General features: G+C 39.1%; 3 protein-coding genes across 4 annotated transcripts; 2 read left to right on the top strand and 1 right to left on the bottom strand.

The window, feature by feature from the left end:
• The first annotated feature begins 1,464 nt into the window (after window positions 1–1,464).
• Window positions 1,465–4,720, top strand: LOC5502930 (glyoxalase 3). Its single transcript, XM_048725971.1, has 4 exons — window positions 1,465–1,620; window positions 2,049–2,226; window positions 3,211–3,502; window positions 4,206–4,720. Exons 2-4 carry the CDS (start codon window positions 2,065–2,067, stop codon window positions 4,478–4,480), a joined length of 729 nt encoding a protein of 242 aa, XP_048581928.1. The 5' UTR covers window positions 1,465–1,620; window positions 2,049–2,064; the 3' UTR covers window positions 4,481–4,720.
• LOC116610375 (coiled-coil alpha-helical rod protein 1) lies at window positions 4,707–10,664 on the bottom strand. 2 transcript variants are annotated; one of them, XM_048725969.1, is made up of 8 exons: window positions 9,627–10,664; window positions 8,744–9,135; window positions 7,856–8,186; window positions 7,320–7,400; window positions 6,726–6,910; window positions 6,083–6,242; window positions 5,535–5,849; window positions 4,707–5,017 (listed from the first exon to the last, which is right to left on the bottom strand). In XM_048725969.1, exons 1-8 carry the CDS (start codon window positions 10,636–10,638, stop codon window positions 4,761–4,763), a joined length of 2,733 nt encoding a protein of 910 aa, XP_048581926.1. In that variant the 5' UTR covers window positions 10,639–10,664; the 3' UTR covers window positions 4,707–4,760. The 2 variants fall into 2 exon arrangements, with proteins under 2 accessions (XP_048581926.1, XP_048581927.1); XM_048725970.1 differs by having other exon boundaries at window positions 6,095–6,242.
• A 24-nt stretch (window positions 10,665–10,688) lies between these two features.
• LOC5502932 (pescadillo homolog) lies at window positions 10,689–18,287 on the top strand. Its single transcript, XM_001624004.3, has 16 exons — window positions 10,689–10,798; window positions 10,877–10,956; window positions 11,211–11,474; window positions 12,287–12,380; window positions 12,667–12,700; window positions 12,777–12,820; window positions 13,169–13,258; window positions 13,583–13,699; window positions 13,789–13,854; window positions 14,305–14,344; window positions 14,428–14,474; window positions 14,949–15,082; window positions 16,480–16,605; window positions 17,201–17,388; window positions 17,636–17,766; window positions 17,938–18,287. The coding sequence occupies exons 1-16, from the start codon at window positions 10,778–10,780 to the stop codon at window positions 18,007–18,009; spliced, it is 1,548 nt and encodes a 515-aa protein (XP_001624054.2). The 5' UTR covers window positions 10,689–10,777; the 3' UTR covers window positions 18,010–18,287.
• Window positions 18,288–18,290: the final 3 nt, after the last annotated feature.

The raw sequence follows: 18,290 nt of genomic DNA, 5'->3' as shown, positions 1-18,290 counted from the left end.
TATCCTATGCAAATTAACAAAGATACCCCAAAAGCTAAAGACGCTAGTTAGGCGCCGCAACAAAAGTCTCTCCTCGCTCCTTCAAATTTCTTGATTAATTTTGCAGATGCAAGATGGTACCTGATTGGAATGTTTGTCGTTTTCAAAATAACCCAAAAAGTCCATCTAATAAAATAAAAAGGAGCTCTGCTAACCTATCGGAAGTTTGCATAATCTAAGGCTCTTTGCTAATCTAAGTCCACACGTATCCGGAATTTTTTTTTCCGCAAATATATTTTTGCGGATGCGAAAATTTCCGCGTTCGCACGCAGCGTATTGGACTCGTTTTCAGCCGTCCAAACGTATCCGGAAATTTATAAAATCGCAATTTTTTTAAGAAACCGGCTATCGTCCACACGTATCCGGCGTAATTTTCGGCCGTATCCAACGTGACGTAAGCGTATTCAAAATTTTCCGGATACGACCGTCCACATGTATACGTATTCGTATCGGATAAAAAAAGATCCCTCTTTGGAGAGCGTTTTAAAAAAAATTCTGGATACGGCCGGAAATTACGCTGGATACCAGGCCCGTAGCTAGGAGGGGTTCGGAAGAACCACCCCAATAGACTAGAGGGTCCACTCTAAAAGGAAAATTTAGTACCACAGCGAGAGCTAGGGCGAGCTATCTAAGAGAAAAGGTCCGCTAAATGGGTTAAAGAGCCCCCCCCCCCCCCCCGTTTTCAGAAATTTCCGGATACGTGTGGACGAGGCCTAGATGAGCGGGGATGCAGTCCAGTGTCTCAGCGTGGCGGGATGCAGTCCAGTGTCTCAGCGTGGCGGGATGCAGTCCAGTGTCTCAGCGTGGCGGGATGCAGTCCAGTGTCTCAGCGTGGCGGGGATGCAGCCGGCTGTGACAACATTCTTGATCTTTCCATTTTTCCCTTATAACATTTTAAACAACCATGCTTTCCTTTCTTGCATAGGATGGGATATGTGGCTTTCATATAAAATATTTTATCATTGTTATGATGATATGGAGATGGTGCTGTTCCATATCGCGTGACATCGTCCTATGTAAATCAGATGACGTATTTATAGCTCCCCGCACCAATAGCACCAGGACAGGCCGAGACAGAAGCAATAGCGCCTTTGATAAGTCCCGGGACTCGAGTCCCTGGTGACATCAAATATATTCTTTTGAAACGTAATCTGTACACCGTATAAACTTGTTTTTTTTATAAGAATCATTTTTAAAACAGCCCAGCCTGAGATTTCACGAAATTTTAAGAACATGGAGTTAAGAAAATGCCGAGTCTCAGATAGATAGCAGCAAAATATATATTTTTCTAGTGTGATGCGTTCTAAAATGCAGAATCAAATTGTGGAGAATATTTCAATCGATCACTTGTTTAATTCTCTTTTATTAGGTCATTTGGAACTATATTTTTATATTTCTTAAATTTAAGAAATCCTTAGAACATTTCCGGCCTTAAAATAATACAAAAATAAGAACGGTCCAGCCTAGACGTTTTTATAAAAAAATTTACTGAAAAGAATAATTATGACGTCATTCACGAAGAACCATCATATCGTACTATTTACTAAAGCGCGTCTGTCTCTGGGACTCTGCAACTCACAGGTACGTAAGAAGCTTATCATCCAATTACACAAGTCTCTTGCTACTACGGAAGGACGTACAGTTGATAAAAATTCGATAAAAATTCGTAATAAACAGGACGATAGCGGTACAGTTTCTCGAGCAATGTGCACACAAGCAAAACGCCTCCGAGGAAAACGTATTATATATAGTCGAGATTGGATAGTATGGCCAAAAATAGTCTCCTCGTAAAAATGCAAGTGTCTAGAGAGCTCAATTATATTTGAAATATAGATAACTATGACCCTTATAATTGGTTACGTAACAGTCTTTAGCACTTGATAGAGGAGAGAGGGAGTTGTCAAATGTAAATGGGAGCTCCGGTCCTCCTACCGTACCGTATATTACCTACGCACTCAAGACGCCACTTGACCACCAAAAAACAAACTATTTTTTTTCTCTATGTATAGTTAACTAAGTGTCAAGATGGTTGTCCGTGTAATTATTGTGCTCACGAACCACAAGGATGGGGGGCCAGGCTGGAAGACCGGCTGGTATCTGCCTGAGGCTGCTCACCCGTATCATGTATTCAAGCAGAATGGCTACCAAGTCACCTTTGCTAGTCCTCTTGGAGGGGATGCACCCATGGTGAGTACAGAAGCATAGTCATGGTCTAGATGTTGCTTGGCATAGGTCTAGGCCTTAGCTGTTTCTGGGCATAGGTCTAGACGCCTATTAGCTGTTGCTTGGCATAGGTCTAGGCCTTAGCTGTTGTCTGGCATAGGTCTAGATGCCTATTAGCTGTTGCAGGGCATAGGCTGAGACACCTAGCTGTGGTAGGGGGTCATAGGTCTAGAATCCTAGCTGTGGTCAGACATAGTTCTAGTCAACTAGCTGTGGTTGGTTATGGGTCTAGATCCTAGCTGTTGCTGGGCATAAGACTAGACCCCTAGCTGTGGCTAGCCATAGGTCTGTACACCTAGCTGTGGTCAGACATAGGTCTATACTCCTGCTGTTGTTGGGCAAAGGTCTAGACCCCTAGCTGTTGTCTGGCACAGGTCTAGATGCCTAGCTGTGGTCAGACGTAGGTCTAGACATGGCTGGGCATAGGTCTAGACCCCTAGCTGATGTTGGGTAAAGGTCTAGACCCCTAGCTGTCGTTTGGCAATGGATGGTGTTCACAAAACACACCCTCAAGTAGATATTTATGCATAATATCTGCAGAGCCCCCAAATTTAATCAAAGCTTAGCAAAATACACATGGTATACAATGTTATACATTTCCATAACCAGGATTTACTGTGTTGGGTTTTTAGACTTAATCCTGTCAATGAATTTTAACCTAAAAATCTGCCCCAGCTTAACTGGCTTTAAGGCAAGTATGCCTAGCAGATGCAATTGGGAGGTATGTCTTGAAGTATTTAGGGTAATGGGAAAGAGGTCTGTTTTAGAGGGGATATATATCTTTAGGGAAATAATTGATCCCACAGCCAGTATTATGAAGCACTTTGGCACCAGTAGTATACACATCGTTGACAAAGAAAACATTTTTTATCAAATAATTTTTTTTTTTAATTTTTCATTATAACCAGCATTTTGTCATTAATTTCTCAATCATTGATCTCTTAACAGGACCCTGGTAGCTACCAGGATTGGAAGGATAAAGATGACGCTTGTCGTGAATTCTGCAAAATGTGTAAGATCAATGGGGATGACATCAATCTTCCCAACACTGTTGCACTTGAATGCCTGAGGCCTGAAATGTATGACATCATGGTGTGTGCCGGTGGCCATGGCCCAATGTGGGACTTCCCCGACTTCCAGGGTGCTGGCAAACCAGAGCGCAAATCTGTTGTCAACAAGTACATGGCTGCTATTTATGAGAAAGGGGGAATTGTTTCTGCTGTCTGCCATGGGCCTGCAGGTGGGTCTAGCACTGAGCTGGTCAATTAAATTCTGAGATTTCTGAAGGAAAATCTAGAGATTTTCTAGCTAGGAAGGTACTTAAAACTGGGGCAGGGCTGGGGTAAACAGCCTGGGGGGGGGGGGTGAATAGGGGTATGTAAATCCGCAGATCCGCTACATTCTCGGGGCAAATCCGTGGATTCGCAGATATTTTTAGATCCGCATGGTTTGACAGATAAACAATAGCATCGATTGAAATTCATTTAAAATCCGAAATTCGACCGTCAAAGCAGTCAAAATCCGAAATACGTGCCCAAATTGTCAACAGATCCGTGATCTGCCGTATCTCCAAAATAATCATCAAAATAATCATCAAAATCCGTAATCCATGAGCATTTCGGGGCTGAATCCGCCGATCTGTGAACCTATTCACCCCCCCCCCCCCCCCCCCGTCTAGGTGCAGACCAGAAAAACATCAGCTCAAAAAGGTTACACTTATTCCGTTATTGTCCTGAGTGATTATCAATGTGTTTTGGATACCTCAACACATCTTCTGGGGTGGATAAGTAACTTTCTAAAATGTGAGCTTAGGCACATGTATTTTAAAAAAAGGTGTGTACATAAAAAATATGAAATCACACTTGGTATTTTGTTAGGATGACAAAATGGCAGTTGACAGAGGTTCTTTATAGTAGAAGTACAACTCATTTTACTTTTTTCAGGCATTGTTGACACCAAGCTGTCTAATGGTGAATATCTGGTCAAGGGGAAGGAAGTCACTTGTTTCACTAACGATGAAGAAGATGCCATTGATAAAAGCAAGCTGATGCCGTTTATGCTGGAGACTCGCCTTATAGAGCATGGAGCAAAGTTCAAGAGGGCCAAAAATTGGGAATGCATGGTTTGTGTTGATAATCGTGTGGTCACTGGACAAAACCCAGCTTCTGCTTCGCCCATGGGTGAAGCAATTGTTAAGCTGCAAAAAGCGAAGGAGTGAGATTGAACTTATGGGTTTGAAGGATAAGGAGACATTTTCAATCAGTAAACCTTCCAATCCAGTCATTGTATGCATTTTTCATAGGTTCTTTCTCTTCAGTGGAATATGTAGATAATGTTAGACTTGAACTTTTGACTTCTATATGTATCATTCATATATATCCTTCAATATGTGTTTGAAAAATATGTTTTGAATGTTATGTAGACATCATTTTTGAGTATTAGAAAACATTTACGAAAACACTTTAATTCAATGCAATCTCATCCCATTTTGAATCTCTCTACCCTTTTTCCCCATTTTCATCGTCATCTAGAAGGATGGCTGCAGACAAAGATTGTAAGTCTTTCAACACATCAACCATAGAATGAGTGCCTACTCCTTGTTTCTTGTCTTCAAAAAGGCCTGCTTTTAAAGGCTTTCCCAGCGCTTTTCTTTTGCATTTTCTGGTCTCTTTGGCTGAAGGCCGCTGCTTAGGAGCAGGCTTTATTGCAGAAGGGACTTCTTGATTTTCTTTGTCTGCATTTTCAGATTCTTCTCCTGAAAGAAAATTTAAAAAGCTTAACTTAAAACTATTAATTTCTGGTTTTCATGTCACAGCTATTAGAGGGTTTGGAGGTTGGGGTACTCTGATGGTATGGAACCCAGAATTGTCAACCAAGAATAAACAATCATGTTTTGTAAAACAGAAAGCATTTTATGACTATCTGAAAAAAAGGTGGATGCGACAATTTTTTCTCAACTAACATTTTAAAAGAAAATGTAACCTGAAATTGTCAAGGCCACCCATTTGTTTATGTTATGATCAACAGTACATGAAAGCTTGAAAGTAAGAATTTGATATCTCAATCTCTGATCAGGTGAATATATCCCTTTCTAACCTGAGGAGTGTTGTAACATAGGATGTCTTGGGGATCAGGTGAATATATCCCTTTCTAACCTGAGGAGTGTTGTAACATAGGTTGTCTTGGGGATCAGGTGAGTGCATCCCTTTCTAACCTGAGGAGTGTTGTAACATAGGATGTCTTGGGATCAGGTGAATATATCCCTTTCTAACCTGAGGAGTGTTGTAACATAGGTTGTCTTAGAGGCTTGAGTCCTTCCTGCCTCACTGTAGCAAGCAGCATGTTCCGTTCCTGTTCAACTCCCTTCATCCGAGCCTTGTATTTATCCATATGAGTGTCGAAGTCCTTCTGCTTCTGTGCTATTTGTTCCTTGCCTTTCTCCTTTTCCCTCGCCAGCTGACGCTCAGCTTGTCGTAGCGACACTACCGCCTTCATATGCTCCCGGCGGGCATCGTTGAATTGTTTCTCAAGCTTCGCATACTCCTCAGTGAACTTTGCACGCTCCTCAGAAAGAGCCTTATCTAGATCTGTTGAAGGTTGAATGCATTAGTTTTGGTACTCCTCAGTAATTACGGTATACCACCACTCCTGGAATGCACAACTAGGCACCAATCACAAAGCGAAGTGGGGAGGGGCCCTAATTATATGGCAGGAGGTAAACAAGGCCCCTGTGGACCCCCCCCTTCCCACTGCTTATATATAAAGATGTTATTGTGTCTCCCTAAAAGATCTAAAAGACAAAACTTGGACCTTTATTTACATGTAAGTTGACCTTTTTCCGCAGCTTCTTTATATTTTGCCAGATCAACCTTCAGTTGCTCTATCTCCTCTGATGTTTCCTTGCACTCACTGAGACAGGCCTCATTTTTCTCTCTAAGACTAGATGAGTGTTCTCTTTCTTCCCTTAGTTCTGACTCCACCTTAAACAAATCAAAAGAACATCATGGATACTTGAAAAAAAATTGATGGGTAGCATTGTGTATTTTGTGAAGAAAATCAATTTCGATGCAAATGAATCTAATGGTAGATATCCCTTAAAACCTATTGATCCCTAGTGAAAGGTAGTAAAACAGCAAACAAGTTATTTCCCGAGTTTTTGATAAGTTATACATTCAAAGAAACTGCAACCAAGTTATCGAAAGTGTAGTTTTAACAAACTACAAGTTGTCAACATGTACAATATCACATGCTTGAAAACGTTCATTTTTAATAATTCAACTTTGAAAAGGGTTTGGTAAAACTTCTGTTGATGAAATGTGAAATCTTCACATTTTTCAACATGTTTGCTTCATTGCTATAAACAAAAGTTGAAGTGAAATTTACATATGAACCTATTATGGTTCTTTATTTTAATATATCCTTAATGAGTCCTTAGAAGTTATTGTTCATACAATTGTCTTTACCTGAGACATATTGGAAGCCAACATATCCAGCCTCTCTTCATACTCTGCCCTGACGGCAGAAACCTTGCTGTCAATCAAGTGTCCCTCTTTGGTCACCCTAGCTGCTAACATATCTCTTTCTCTGGTGAGCTGTTTTACCTCAGACACAAGTTGTTGGTATGCTAATGAACTCTCTTCAGGAACATCTGGTTATCAAAAAATGTTCAAAACAGCATTTCTGCAAACGTCTATTCCTTGTTCTTTTAACAATTAATGCCAGCGATGATAAGATTAATCACAGCACTCAAATGCTGAATTGCGGTATGGATGAGTTTAAGGTATAGAGGGAGCCTCAGGCAACTGCCCCCATATGACTCATGTCTGACCACAGAACACTGCTTAATAAATTGAAATTGTTCTTTCTTGTGGAGGGAAGGAAATCAGAGGAAAACCCTTGGATCAAGGACAAGAATCAATAAACTCAGCTTATGTCGAAACTTGGAATTGAGCCCAGAACACAGTGGCACTTCAGAGCAAACTCTGCCACCAATGATGTGGCAGAGTAGAAAAATCTATTTGCTGAATACAAGCCCTTGAAATGCTTCTGTATCTTACCCTTTTCACTATCATCAGGTTTGCCTTCAAGGGCTTCTGCAACTTCTCTTTTCCACTGAGCCTCTTTGTGTGTTACCAGGTCTGATTACAAAGTGACCAAACATGTTATTAGGCAGGAGTATCAGTGAATCTATGACATGCAGTATTGCGAGTGATAAATGTAGTGATTCTTTAGGATTTAGAATTTTTTTCCATATGATACCAAAAGATGGGGTTTTATTTTAAATAAAAAACATTTGAAAAACAAGCATTGCAATATCAATGTAATTGATCCAACATGTAGCCTGTGGACCAGCCCTATACACCCCATTCAGAATGAATTTTTTTTAAACAAGGTATGAGAACTAAAAAAATACCCTGTCCTCCCCTCCCCTCAAGGGATCCTGGGTACCCCCTTTCCCTTCAAGATATCCTGGATTAACCCCTCCCTCCCCCTGAAGACTCCCTTGCACCTCATCATGGATACCTTCTCTCCCCCAAGGGATACTGGATACAGTACCCATGTTTCATGTCCAAAAATAATCCTAATGTCACACCTTGTAAGAATTGAACCCGTCCAGAAGCAAAGGTAATTCTCTGTGAGAGAACACTGATCTTGGCAAGTGCTTTGTTCATCTTGTCCATCTGCTCAAGAATGCTAGGCTTACAATACTCCGCAGACTCGAACAAGGTCTGAATGGCTTTCTTGTACATCTCATTGGCAGCCAACACATGTTGCTCCTTTGATTTCTCTTCCTGTAACTCATGTGTGAGAGACACTATTTTGTTGGCTTCTATTTTCAGCTCTGCTTCTCGGTTTGTTATTGTGTGGGACAGGATTTTGACCTCATTCTGTGTTGACTGCACCTGCTGCCTTAGACTTTGGACCTGAAAAAAATGTACCAGGGTGTGATATTTAATTTTTTTTAACAAGAAAGCATACAGGGTTCAAAATAGCTGCCGGCGATAGCCGGCTGTTTTCTGGTCTTTACCTGCACTTTTTTTCTGTATTCCCCTTCTCATATTTTGAGTACGCAGGCTTTTTTTCCCCACCAAAATCCACAAAGCCGGCAAAATCTAGCAGATTTAAAAAAACTATTTTGAACCCTGACATAGGTTCAATATATTTGATTTTTTTTAAAAAAAAACAGGCCAGTTCATGTCCCATCATTTTAGAGTAAAACATCAACCTATGCTATGGAAAGCATACAGTAAAATAGATTTCACTATTTTCTTAACTCAAATAGGAAACAAGGTCAAACTACATTTGTACTGTGAATGTATGGAAGCTCCTCAAGACAACCTTTTTTAACCAATTGTTGTTTCTGTGTAAACCTTTCAAGCCACACTTATCTGACATGTCAGCCATATATATTGGAATGTTTTTAGAGTTTAATCTGCAAAATTTTAGTAAACTTCATGTAATACTTATGGGTATTATTTACCATTTCAGTAGCATCTACATTGTCTTTTCTGCGAGATACTTCCTGTGCCTTGAGTTGAACCAGTAAGGCAAACACCTTCTGTCTCCAGCGGTTTAACAAGTTGCAGTAGCTCCTATCGGTCACCTGAGCCTCCATGACTCCTTTACAAAGCTCCTTCTCTTGGATTGTCAAGATCTCATTCAGAGACGACAACCGTATGTCCACCAGCTCTGCATTTGATTTTAAAGTCTTGTTTTCTCTGATAAGAGTAATAACATTTTCATGGAGCTCTCTGTTCTCACTCTCAAGTCGTTCTTGCTGAATGGTTGGTAGGTTTTCCCCAATATATTTCTTGAGTTGTTCTATATTTGCTTGGAGTACCTGAAGTTCTCTCTCTTTTAATTCTAGTTTTTCTGTCCAAAAAAAAAAATCAAAACTCAGAATAAAAGAGTGTCGTAGCAACATGGAAGATGGGATTTTCATCATATAGAGAAACCATAACAGTGCATTCACTAGATTCTTGCAGCCCCTTCTTAAGTGAAAGTTGGTAAAAACAAGAGAAAAACAGCCACAGTCTATGCCCAGCATTACAAACAAGGCAGGTATTGGGTAAAAAATAGAGTCAGCAATTTTGTACTCTCATTTATGTATATTGTGATGGGCATACTCTATTGTCTTTAAGAAAACATCAGATGTAAATCACTGCTAGGTGGACTGAAGTTATATAACTTTCAATTAATATTGGGTGAGGGGACCATGCCTTCCCCCCCCCCCCCCCCCCCCAATGTTACAGCCCTGACATTACTGAGCTTTCTGGGGTTAAGTGGACACAGAAAACCTTGTACATAAAAATAGCTACCTCATTACCAACTCATAATGCTTCCAGGGTGTAAAAAAGACTCACCCTTTTGCTCTCTCGTGGCAGTCTGATGAACCTCAGACCACTCCTGGCGATTCCTTTCAAACTCCATAGCCTTCTGTTCTATAGTTTCCTGACTTTTTTCCAACTCTCTTCTATAACCATGAGCAGTTTGTAATAAATCCTTTTCATTTTTTTCTGTGTTCTCTTTGAGAGCCTTAATTTCTTCATCTTTCTTTGTGATTCCCCTTTTCAAAGCCTCAATAACTTGATCTTTTTCTGCTAAGTTTCCAGATAGTGAAGTCAAATCTGTTGAATGCTGTTTCTTGCAATTTTTAAGGGTCTGTTCTAGCTTTTCTATTTCTTGATACTTCACAAACTCATTTTTACGAATAATATCCTCAAATCCTGATCTATCGATATGAATTTGATCCTGAGCTTTTAAAAGCTCAGATTTCAGTTCTTTGATTGAACATGCTTGCTTCTTGCATCTGACACGAAGACTTTCCATATCTTTTTCGTATTTTAACTCCTTATCTTTTAACTCCTGCTTTAGTTGACGTAATGACGCCAGATAATCGCTGGTCTCCTTCTCCAGTTTCTCCACTTCTGTGTCATGTTGTTCTTTGATCGATTTGATGTCACTTTTAAGCTTGCTGATTAGTGATATCTGTTTTCGACTCTCTGCCTGCAAAACGGTATTTTCCTCTTCGACCTCAGCCAACCGCCTCAAATCAATTGCATCTCCAACTCTACTCCTTTGTAAACTGACTTTGTACTTCCGACTCTCTTCTTCCAGCTCAAACCCTCTGTCCTTTGCTTCTCGAAGTTGAATTCTAAGTTGTCTTATCTCTTCTCTCAGAGCGTCTAGTTCCCTCGCCTCTGGTGTTTTTATCAACGGTTTTTCCACAATCATTGGCTTAGGGTCGATTTTCTTATGGGTCTCACACTGTCCTGGGGTTAGAAGCTTGACAGGATGTCCTTTTACGGACGGTTTCGGAGGTTTAACTTCAAAATGCGCTGGGGATAGAAATTTGGGTTGTGATTTACCCGCCATTTTTTTGTCTCTGAATGACAAATACAACAGGCGTTCCTCGTTTTGTTACCCAGAACTCATTGCGTAAGCCGTTGGGGACTGGGTCCCGAGTAATGTTTTTCTTTTCACACGTGCTACAAATATTCTCTACATCTTCAAAATGGGCAAGCTAAAAAAGAAGGTTAGTGGGATATTTAGCAAACTGATCCGTTGTGTTTCTTATGACATCTGTTATTTACCCATATTGGTTCTATTTCAGGGGGAAAGGGGTGCAGCCACGAATTATGTGTCGCGAAATCAAGCGCTCAAGAAACTACAACTAAGTTTGCCTGATTTCAGGTAAGAAGGTTTATAAGGTTTATCAATAATACTATTGCATTCTTTTATAATGGCCTTCTTTGTATCTAAAGGCATGTACAATTTCCTATTACAGTTTCTTTGTATCTAAAGGCATGTACAATTTCCTATTACAGTAATAATGTTGTAGTTCTAACTAAAGCCATGAGCAACCAGCTTGCTATAAAACAGAAATACTTACATTTTCAATATCCACAATGTAAACCATTAAAATAGAATGTATTTGTTGCTTTTAGACGGTTATGCATCTTAAAGGGGATCTATCCAGTGGAGCCCAAAAACAAAAAGAAAGTCAACAAAGGCAGTACTGCAAACAAGACTTATTACTATGTTAAAGACATCCAATGGCTTGCGCATGAGCCTGTCCTCAACAAGTTTAGAGAATTCAAAGTGTTTTTAAGAAAACTGAAAAAGGCCATTGCCAAAGAACAACCAGGAACTGCTGATAGATTGGAGGATAACAAGCCTGTCTACACTCTGGACCACATCGTTAAGGAAAGGTGAGTTAGGGGGGGTGTTATTGGGAAGAACGTCAGGGGGATGTTATGAGGATGACCGGGATTTCCAAAGGAATGTGCTTGTGTAGGACAGTACTCCTTGGGGGATGGGTGGAGGGGATAGATTTTGTATACAGGTGACTTTTTTGTGATAGTATTTATTGTGTTGTCTATCATATCATTTCAAGTATTTATTGTGTTGTCTATCATATCATTTCAAGTATTTATTGTGTTGTCTATCATATCATTTCAAGTATTTATTGTGTTGTCTATCATATCATTTCAAGTATTTATTGTGTTGTCTATCATATCATTTCAAGTATTTATTGTGTTGTCTATCATATCATTTCAAGTATTTATTGTGTTGTCTATCATATCATTTCAAGTGTTTATTGTGTTGTCTATCATATTATTTCCACAATAGCAATCATTGGTGAAGGCCTTGACAGTGCAAGCATCTAAGACCTCAATGTATTGTGTAACCTGAAGTTTTTGTCTTGTTGATTCGTTTGAATCTATCAGTTATAATTCCTCCTCTCCAATTAGTAATTCCATATTCTTTGCCATCTTTAGCCAAGTAGAGATAGCATAATATATACAGGGTGTAACTTCAGGATGCTTAGGAAAACATCTGAAAAAGATCCAACAACAAACATAAATACCAGATTTTGCTGTGCTGGAATTACCTCCCTTTGTACAACTTGGTACATTTTCATGTTACCCCCTGCTCTACTCAGGGTCACTTTCCTTTTGGCTGTTATGATATCTATGTTGTCCCTATTTGTATTGCTAATCCTATGGCCTTGTTTTTTCAGATACCCCACTTTCATTGATGCTCTCCGGGATCTCGATGATGCACTTTCAATGCTTTTCTTATTTTCTATCATGCCACAGACTGATAAAATTCAGGTGTGTATTTTTTTTTTAAGTGGGAAAACTGGGATTTTTAGAGGCTCTTACACACTAGTACTATGGAAATAAAGAAGATATGAAAGAGTGTGTTATAAAACAGCTTTAAATCCTCCTGTTTTCTGAATCAAAGTGTATAAAAATAAAAAGTAACTAATTGTCTGCTCGAAGTTAAGTTACAAAATGTCTGGATGGTCTTTGAATTTTTACTGAAGTCATTACATTTTTGGGCTTCTTCATATTTTATGTGTAAATATTTCATCATATTTCATCCCCTCGCCTCTAGGCTGCTGTTGTACAAGATTGCAGAAGATTATCAGGTAATAAAACAAACAACTGTCACTGAAGCACAAATCTGGCTTTTCACTCATTTTCTATTTTTCTATATTTTTACAGTGGAATTCCAGCACTACATAATTTCATCAAGATCTCTGAGAAAGGTACAATTATGTAGGCTTGCTTTACATGCCACTGCCAATGACTTTAGACAAGTTCTCTGACCTTTTGTCCAAATGATTTGAAATAATCTAACCAGGAATAAGTGCCCGCTCAATTTTGACTGAGCATATGTGTTTAGGCTAAAGTGCGTGTCATGCAAATAAATGGCAGTGTCACTTTTTAGCGTTTCAAGGCTGTTGAGAAATTATAAGTCATCACAGACAAGTAAACTCAGGCATTTGTCCAGTTCTTTGCGAGGTGGAGGATTAGTTGACTGCATCTACATTTACTGGAATAGATTTTGCAACCAAAGCTAAAAAAATCTCACAACAACTGTTCTTTTTTTTCAGGTGTTCTTTTCCATTAAAGGCATCTATTTTCAAGCAGAGATCCAAGGCCAGACAATTACTTGGATAACTCCTTACCAATTTTGTCAGGATGTAAGTTCATTCTGTCTGCAGGAGGGATTATTATTTTTTTATATTTTTTATGAACAGTGTGTTTTGATGTGAACCCTTGTAAATGGACTGTATTCAATAGGTTGGAAGTTTTGGTTTACTGTTTGTTGATTTTTTACTAAAATCTGAAGGTAAGCACCTTGTTAAAAGGGCAGTAGTTTGGTAATAAAAAAGCTGCAAATGCTTTTGCAAGTAGGCCCTAAACAAATTCTGGTCTTGCTTTTCTGCCAAAATGTATTTTTATGAGGGGTTTTTGAATTATGTTTTGACTGGTTGCTAAATATGGTCTTTTAACATTTCCAACAGCCTCCGACAGATGTAGATTTCCGTGTGATGTTAACATTTGTGGATTTCTACAAGACAATGATGGGGTTTATAAACTTCAAGTTATATAACAATCTAAATATGCACTATCCTCCAGTGGTGAGCACATTTCTGTGTATGATCTGATTTTAATTATTACCTTGCAAGCTATATTTACTAACTCAATGAACATAAATCTCAATTTTTAGTTAGCAGACAAAACAGACAAAAAACTGGACACTAATTACTGTAAAGATACAGAGGTCGAAGATGAGGTACAGTAATATTAAAAAAAAGTATTTTAGTATGAATGGTATATATGTATATTTATATATTTATTTATATATTTATGTCCTGTGAGATCTCTCTTGGGCCCCAAACATGTGTCTAATTATGATGAAAGTGTCAACACAATAGTGAATTAAAATCTTGAGTTTAAAAAGTGTCCCCTGTATACTGCATGTCTGCTTAATGAAAGTCTGTTATATGGAGGTTCTACTGTATTAACCAATGCATAAGAACCCATATGGACTTGGATGTATGGTTCTCATTCCACCAGCTTGTGATATACACTACCCTTTGGTTTTGGGCTGAAATATATCGCTTACTGTTAACTTGTAGACTACATGTACCCATGGGTTCTTATGCATTAATACAGTAGAACCTCCATATTGACAACAACTAATGATACATTTGATTTAATACCCTGTATTTCTGATTTCCAGGTGTTAGCGGCCCTCAACCACACACTCAAGATCATACAAAGTAAGGGCCAATTGTCTGTTTTTGTCATTTCATTTATCCAGCATATGTACCATTGATCTGACTTTTATGATTTTTGCCTACAGCACAAGAAGAAGATCTCGAAGTGGATGAGTTCCCCATCGACCCAAATGTAAATATCCTACTTTAACTGAAAAAAAAAAAAAACATGCTTAGTCCAGGGGTGATTTCTGAGCTATTTGCTGAGGTCTATGCAGCAAGAAGAAAATACTGTATTGTCCTGAGCCCTTCCTAAGAACTCCTACTCTCTCATTTTCCGAGAACCAATTACAGACATAAGGGATGAGAGGGGACATGCTTTGAAGAGGAAAATTGTGTATTAAACTAACCCTAAGAGGGTGGTTAACACTAACATCTCAAAAGGGCATGTAAGTAAAAAATGGCTGGGCTCAAATCTTGCTTTTGACTTTTCTGGAATTGAATTATATCCAGACTGTAATAGAGGCCCATACAGTATTCTCTTCTCCAGTTTGTGCCTATAATCTGTCCTACCCCCCCCCCCCCCCCCCCCTGGGGAACATCCTACTCTGATAATGCATTAAGGATGTTCATCCAATATCAATTTTCCTTTTATCTGCTCTAACAGAGTGAAGATGCAGAGGCAATCCAAGCACAAAAAGAAGAGGAAACAAAATTGGAGAGGCTGAAAAATTTGTTTTCAGAGTGTAAAGTGTTCTTGTCTCGTGAGGTACCAAGAGATACTCTGGTCTTCATGATAAGGTAGGGATGTGTTCGCCAATCCATCACATCTAACATAGGTTAACTGTGCACAGAGTTGGTGCCCAATCGCGTAACACAGCTTTTCGCGGTGCATTTTCGGTGCGTTAGTTGCGATGCCATTTTCGGTACATTTTAGAGGCGTTTTACTATGCATTTTTGCGATGCGGTGCATTTTGCAATTTTTTAGACGTTTTGCGATGCTATTTTCGAGGCGTTTTACAATTCTATTTTCGGTGGGTTTTGTGATGCTATTTTCGAGGTGTTTTGCGATGCTAAGGCCTCGATGTTTTACTCTTGATCATCTAGTTTCTCCATTATCGAGACCATGTGTGTGCGATGGGTTGTCAAGGAATACAAAAGCCATCTTGCGTCTGAAAAGAACTCCTCCAGATAAAAAAAAAACAGGCAGGCTATTATTTGGTCCTCGGCTCCCCGAATCTCGACAATGATTGATTTCATAAGCAATGGAAACCTTATAGTGCTATTCATTTTTTCCCTGAGTTTTCCAAGCTTGTGGTCAATATATTGCATCTCATCAAGAAAACATTGATATTTTCCTGAGTACATTTTAATCGCCAGTGAATATACTTGAACTAAAAATAGGAGAGACAAAAATAAGATGGATTTTGAGAACGCACGGAAATTAGTATTGGAAAATGTCTAGAAAATCGCATCGCAAAAGGCCTCGGAAATAGCATCGTAAAACGCCTCGTAAATAGCATAAAAACGCACCGAAAATAGCATTGGAAAACGCATAGCAAAATGCCTCGAAAATAGCATCGTAAAACGCTTCGAAAATGCATCGCAAAACAGCTAGAAAATAGCATCGCAAAATGCACCGAACCAGTGAAACATTGAAGAGAGTATTGGAAATTTGTTCTCACGGTGGATTTGTTTTTCGCCTGAAAAAACTAAAGGAGTTTCAAAGATAAAATTCACAGCGAGTTAAAATATATTTTATGTACATCATGTTGACAAAAGCCGGGAGCTCAATTGGGACATTGTTCTCACGCCAAATTTTATATATTTTCATGTGGTAGTTGATAAAACGGAAACGGGATAATTTAATATCTATGTAATTAGAATTCAGACATGGAAAATGTTAGCACGATTTTCCATTTTCGTGACTTTAGATACCTTTTTCCATTTAAGTTTTAAAAAATAATTTAGTTTACTGCTACGTATTGATGCTATGGCAGTATCTATATTGGTATACCAATTATGAAAATATAATATTATTGTGAACAATATTTTTTTAAGAAAAACGTGTAATTCTTGTGCCGTTTGAAACTGGGCACCAACATCGCGCAAGAGGCCAGGGGGTGGGGCACAACCCCTCTCTCTCAAGCATTGCTTATTACCCCAAACTTAGTAAGCTCACAATGTGTTTGTTTCAGGTCATTCGGTGGCCAAGTGTCATGGGACGTCAGCACAGCTATTGGTGCTACATTTGCAGAAACAGATGAGTCCATCACCCATCAGATTGTGGACAGACCATCACAAGGACACCAGTTTCTCTCAAGGTAAGAGGTGTACACATGGAGGTCTGATTTAGTTAGGGAAGTACTATATAACTGGATGTATTCTGGATGCCAAACTCTGATATATTAAGGTAAGTGCTCCCTCCAGAATTAAGAATAAATTTTGCCCTTACTTACAGCAAATGTCTAGACATTACAGTAAATTGAAAATAATTTAATCTAATGGGTCATCTTGAGTCAAGGCTCCCACTGTATTGTATTGATCTTTACTCTGTCCAATGGGCACGGAAGGATTCAATATAGTGAATACTAGTGAGGGATAGTCTATTCTCTCCTGTTCACTTAGCCTGAGGCAAGTTATTGTTTTAGTTGAGATCTGAAATAAGTTGACACATGCGATATTACATCAGAATATTTTAGAGAAATCCAAATAATATCCAAGTTTGTGCTGAGACAGACACCGAAATGAACCCGTCCCCTAGTAACATGAACAAAAGAAGAAACCGACGATTTTGAAACTTGAGTTTTCTGCAGACACTTCAGGAGTGGATACTGTATAGTATTCCAAGATAGCAAACTAATCAGATTATAGTACACAAATAAAGTCTCAACCTTTTTTTGGCTTATTACCCCCAAGGTACTATATCCAGCCTCAGTGGGTTGCTGACTCCATCAACCAGGGCAAGTTGCTGCCGGTAGAGGAGTACTTCCCTGGCGAAGAGCTCCCACCTCACCTATCGCCATTTGTCAAGGAGGAAGAGGGCGACTACGTCCCCCCTGAGCGCAAGGCCATTATGGATCAGGAGATGGACACGAACCAGAATGGTAAAAAAATATAGTATATTTTGTATTTGACAACAAATGGTTATGGTCATTTTTTTTTGCCGTGTCTGTGGGGGCCCTTAGGGCCAATATTATCTATCACTTGTTTGCTCCACTGCACTCACTTGTTCAAGATAATACCAACACTCAAAGATAAATTTGTATCCACATGAGACCATGTGATTTACTCATATGTCTATTTTAGGACATGATTGAACCAAATAATGTTTTTTTGTATATCTATTGCTAGAAGTTACTGAAGAAGAGGAAGTGCCCGATATGACCCGTGAGGAAAAGGAGCTTGCAGTTGCTGCCATGCCTCGCAAAGACAGACGGTTATACGAAAAGATCATGCATTCCAAAAAGAAGAAGAGATCAGAGGTATGCCCTATATAACCCTTACAAAAACATTTGATTAAAAAAACACATGAAAAACCAAGTGACAAGAGTAGACCCCGAAAACGAAAATCAGACTTTTTTACACCAACATCACGCTGTATATCACAATACCAAATTTCAAACTTATATTTTGTTTAAAAATATTTTTTCCAGGTCAGGAAATTGGAGAGCAAGCGAAAGGTTCATGATGAAGAGAAAGCAAAGAAGAAGCTAAAATCATCCTAGATAAAGCTCTTGATTAGCCTCAGCTGCAGCCAGCCAATTACCTATCGTTTGGGACTTCTGTGGTGGCCTTAGGGCTTGTCACATCATCAACCACAGGAAACCCAAAACCAACACTATGGACTAGGTTGGCGAAACTGTTCTTCTCACCTGTTTCTACTAAAACTTGCAGGAAAAGGGTGTGGTAATATGGGAGTTACTATAGGGAGGGCCATTATTTTACTGCAAAATTTTAAAATGCTCAATGAAAGAAATCAAACGAATAAAAATATAAAACACAACTC

This window comes from Nematostella vectensis, chromosome 4, assembly GCF_932526225.1.
Source record: "Nematostella vectensis chromosome 4, jaNemVect1.1, whole genome shotgun sequence".
NCBI classification, from domain to species: domain Eukaryota; kingdom Metazoa; phylum Cnidaria; class Anthozoa; order Actiniaria; family Edwardsiidae; genus Nematostella; species Nematostella vectensis.
Note: the sequence above shows the minus strand (reverse complement) of the source record. Positions and strands in the feature narration are given on the sequence as shown.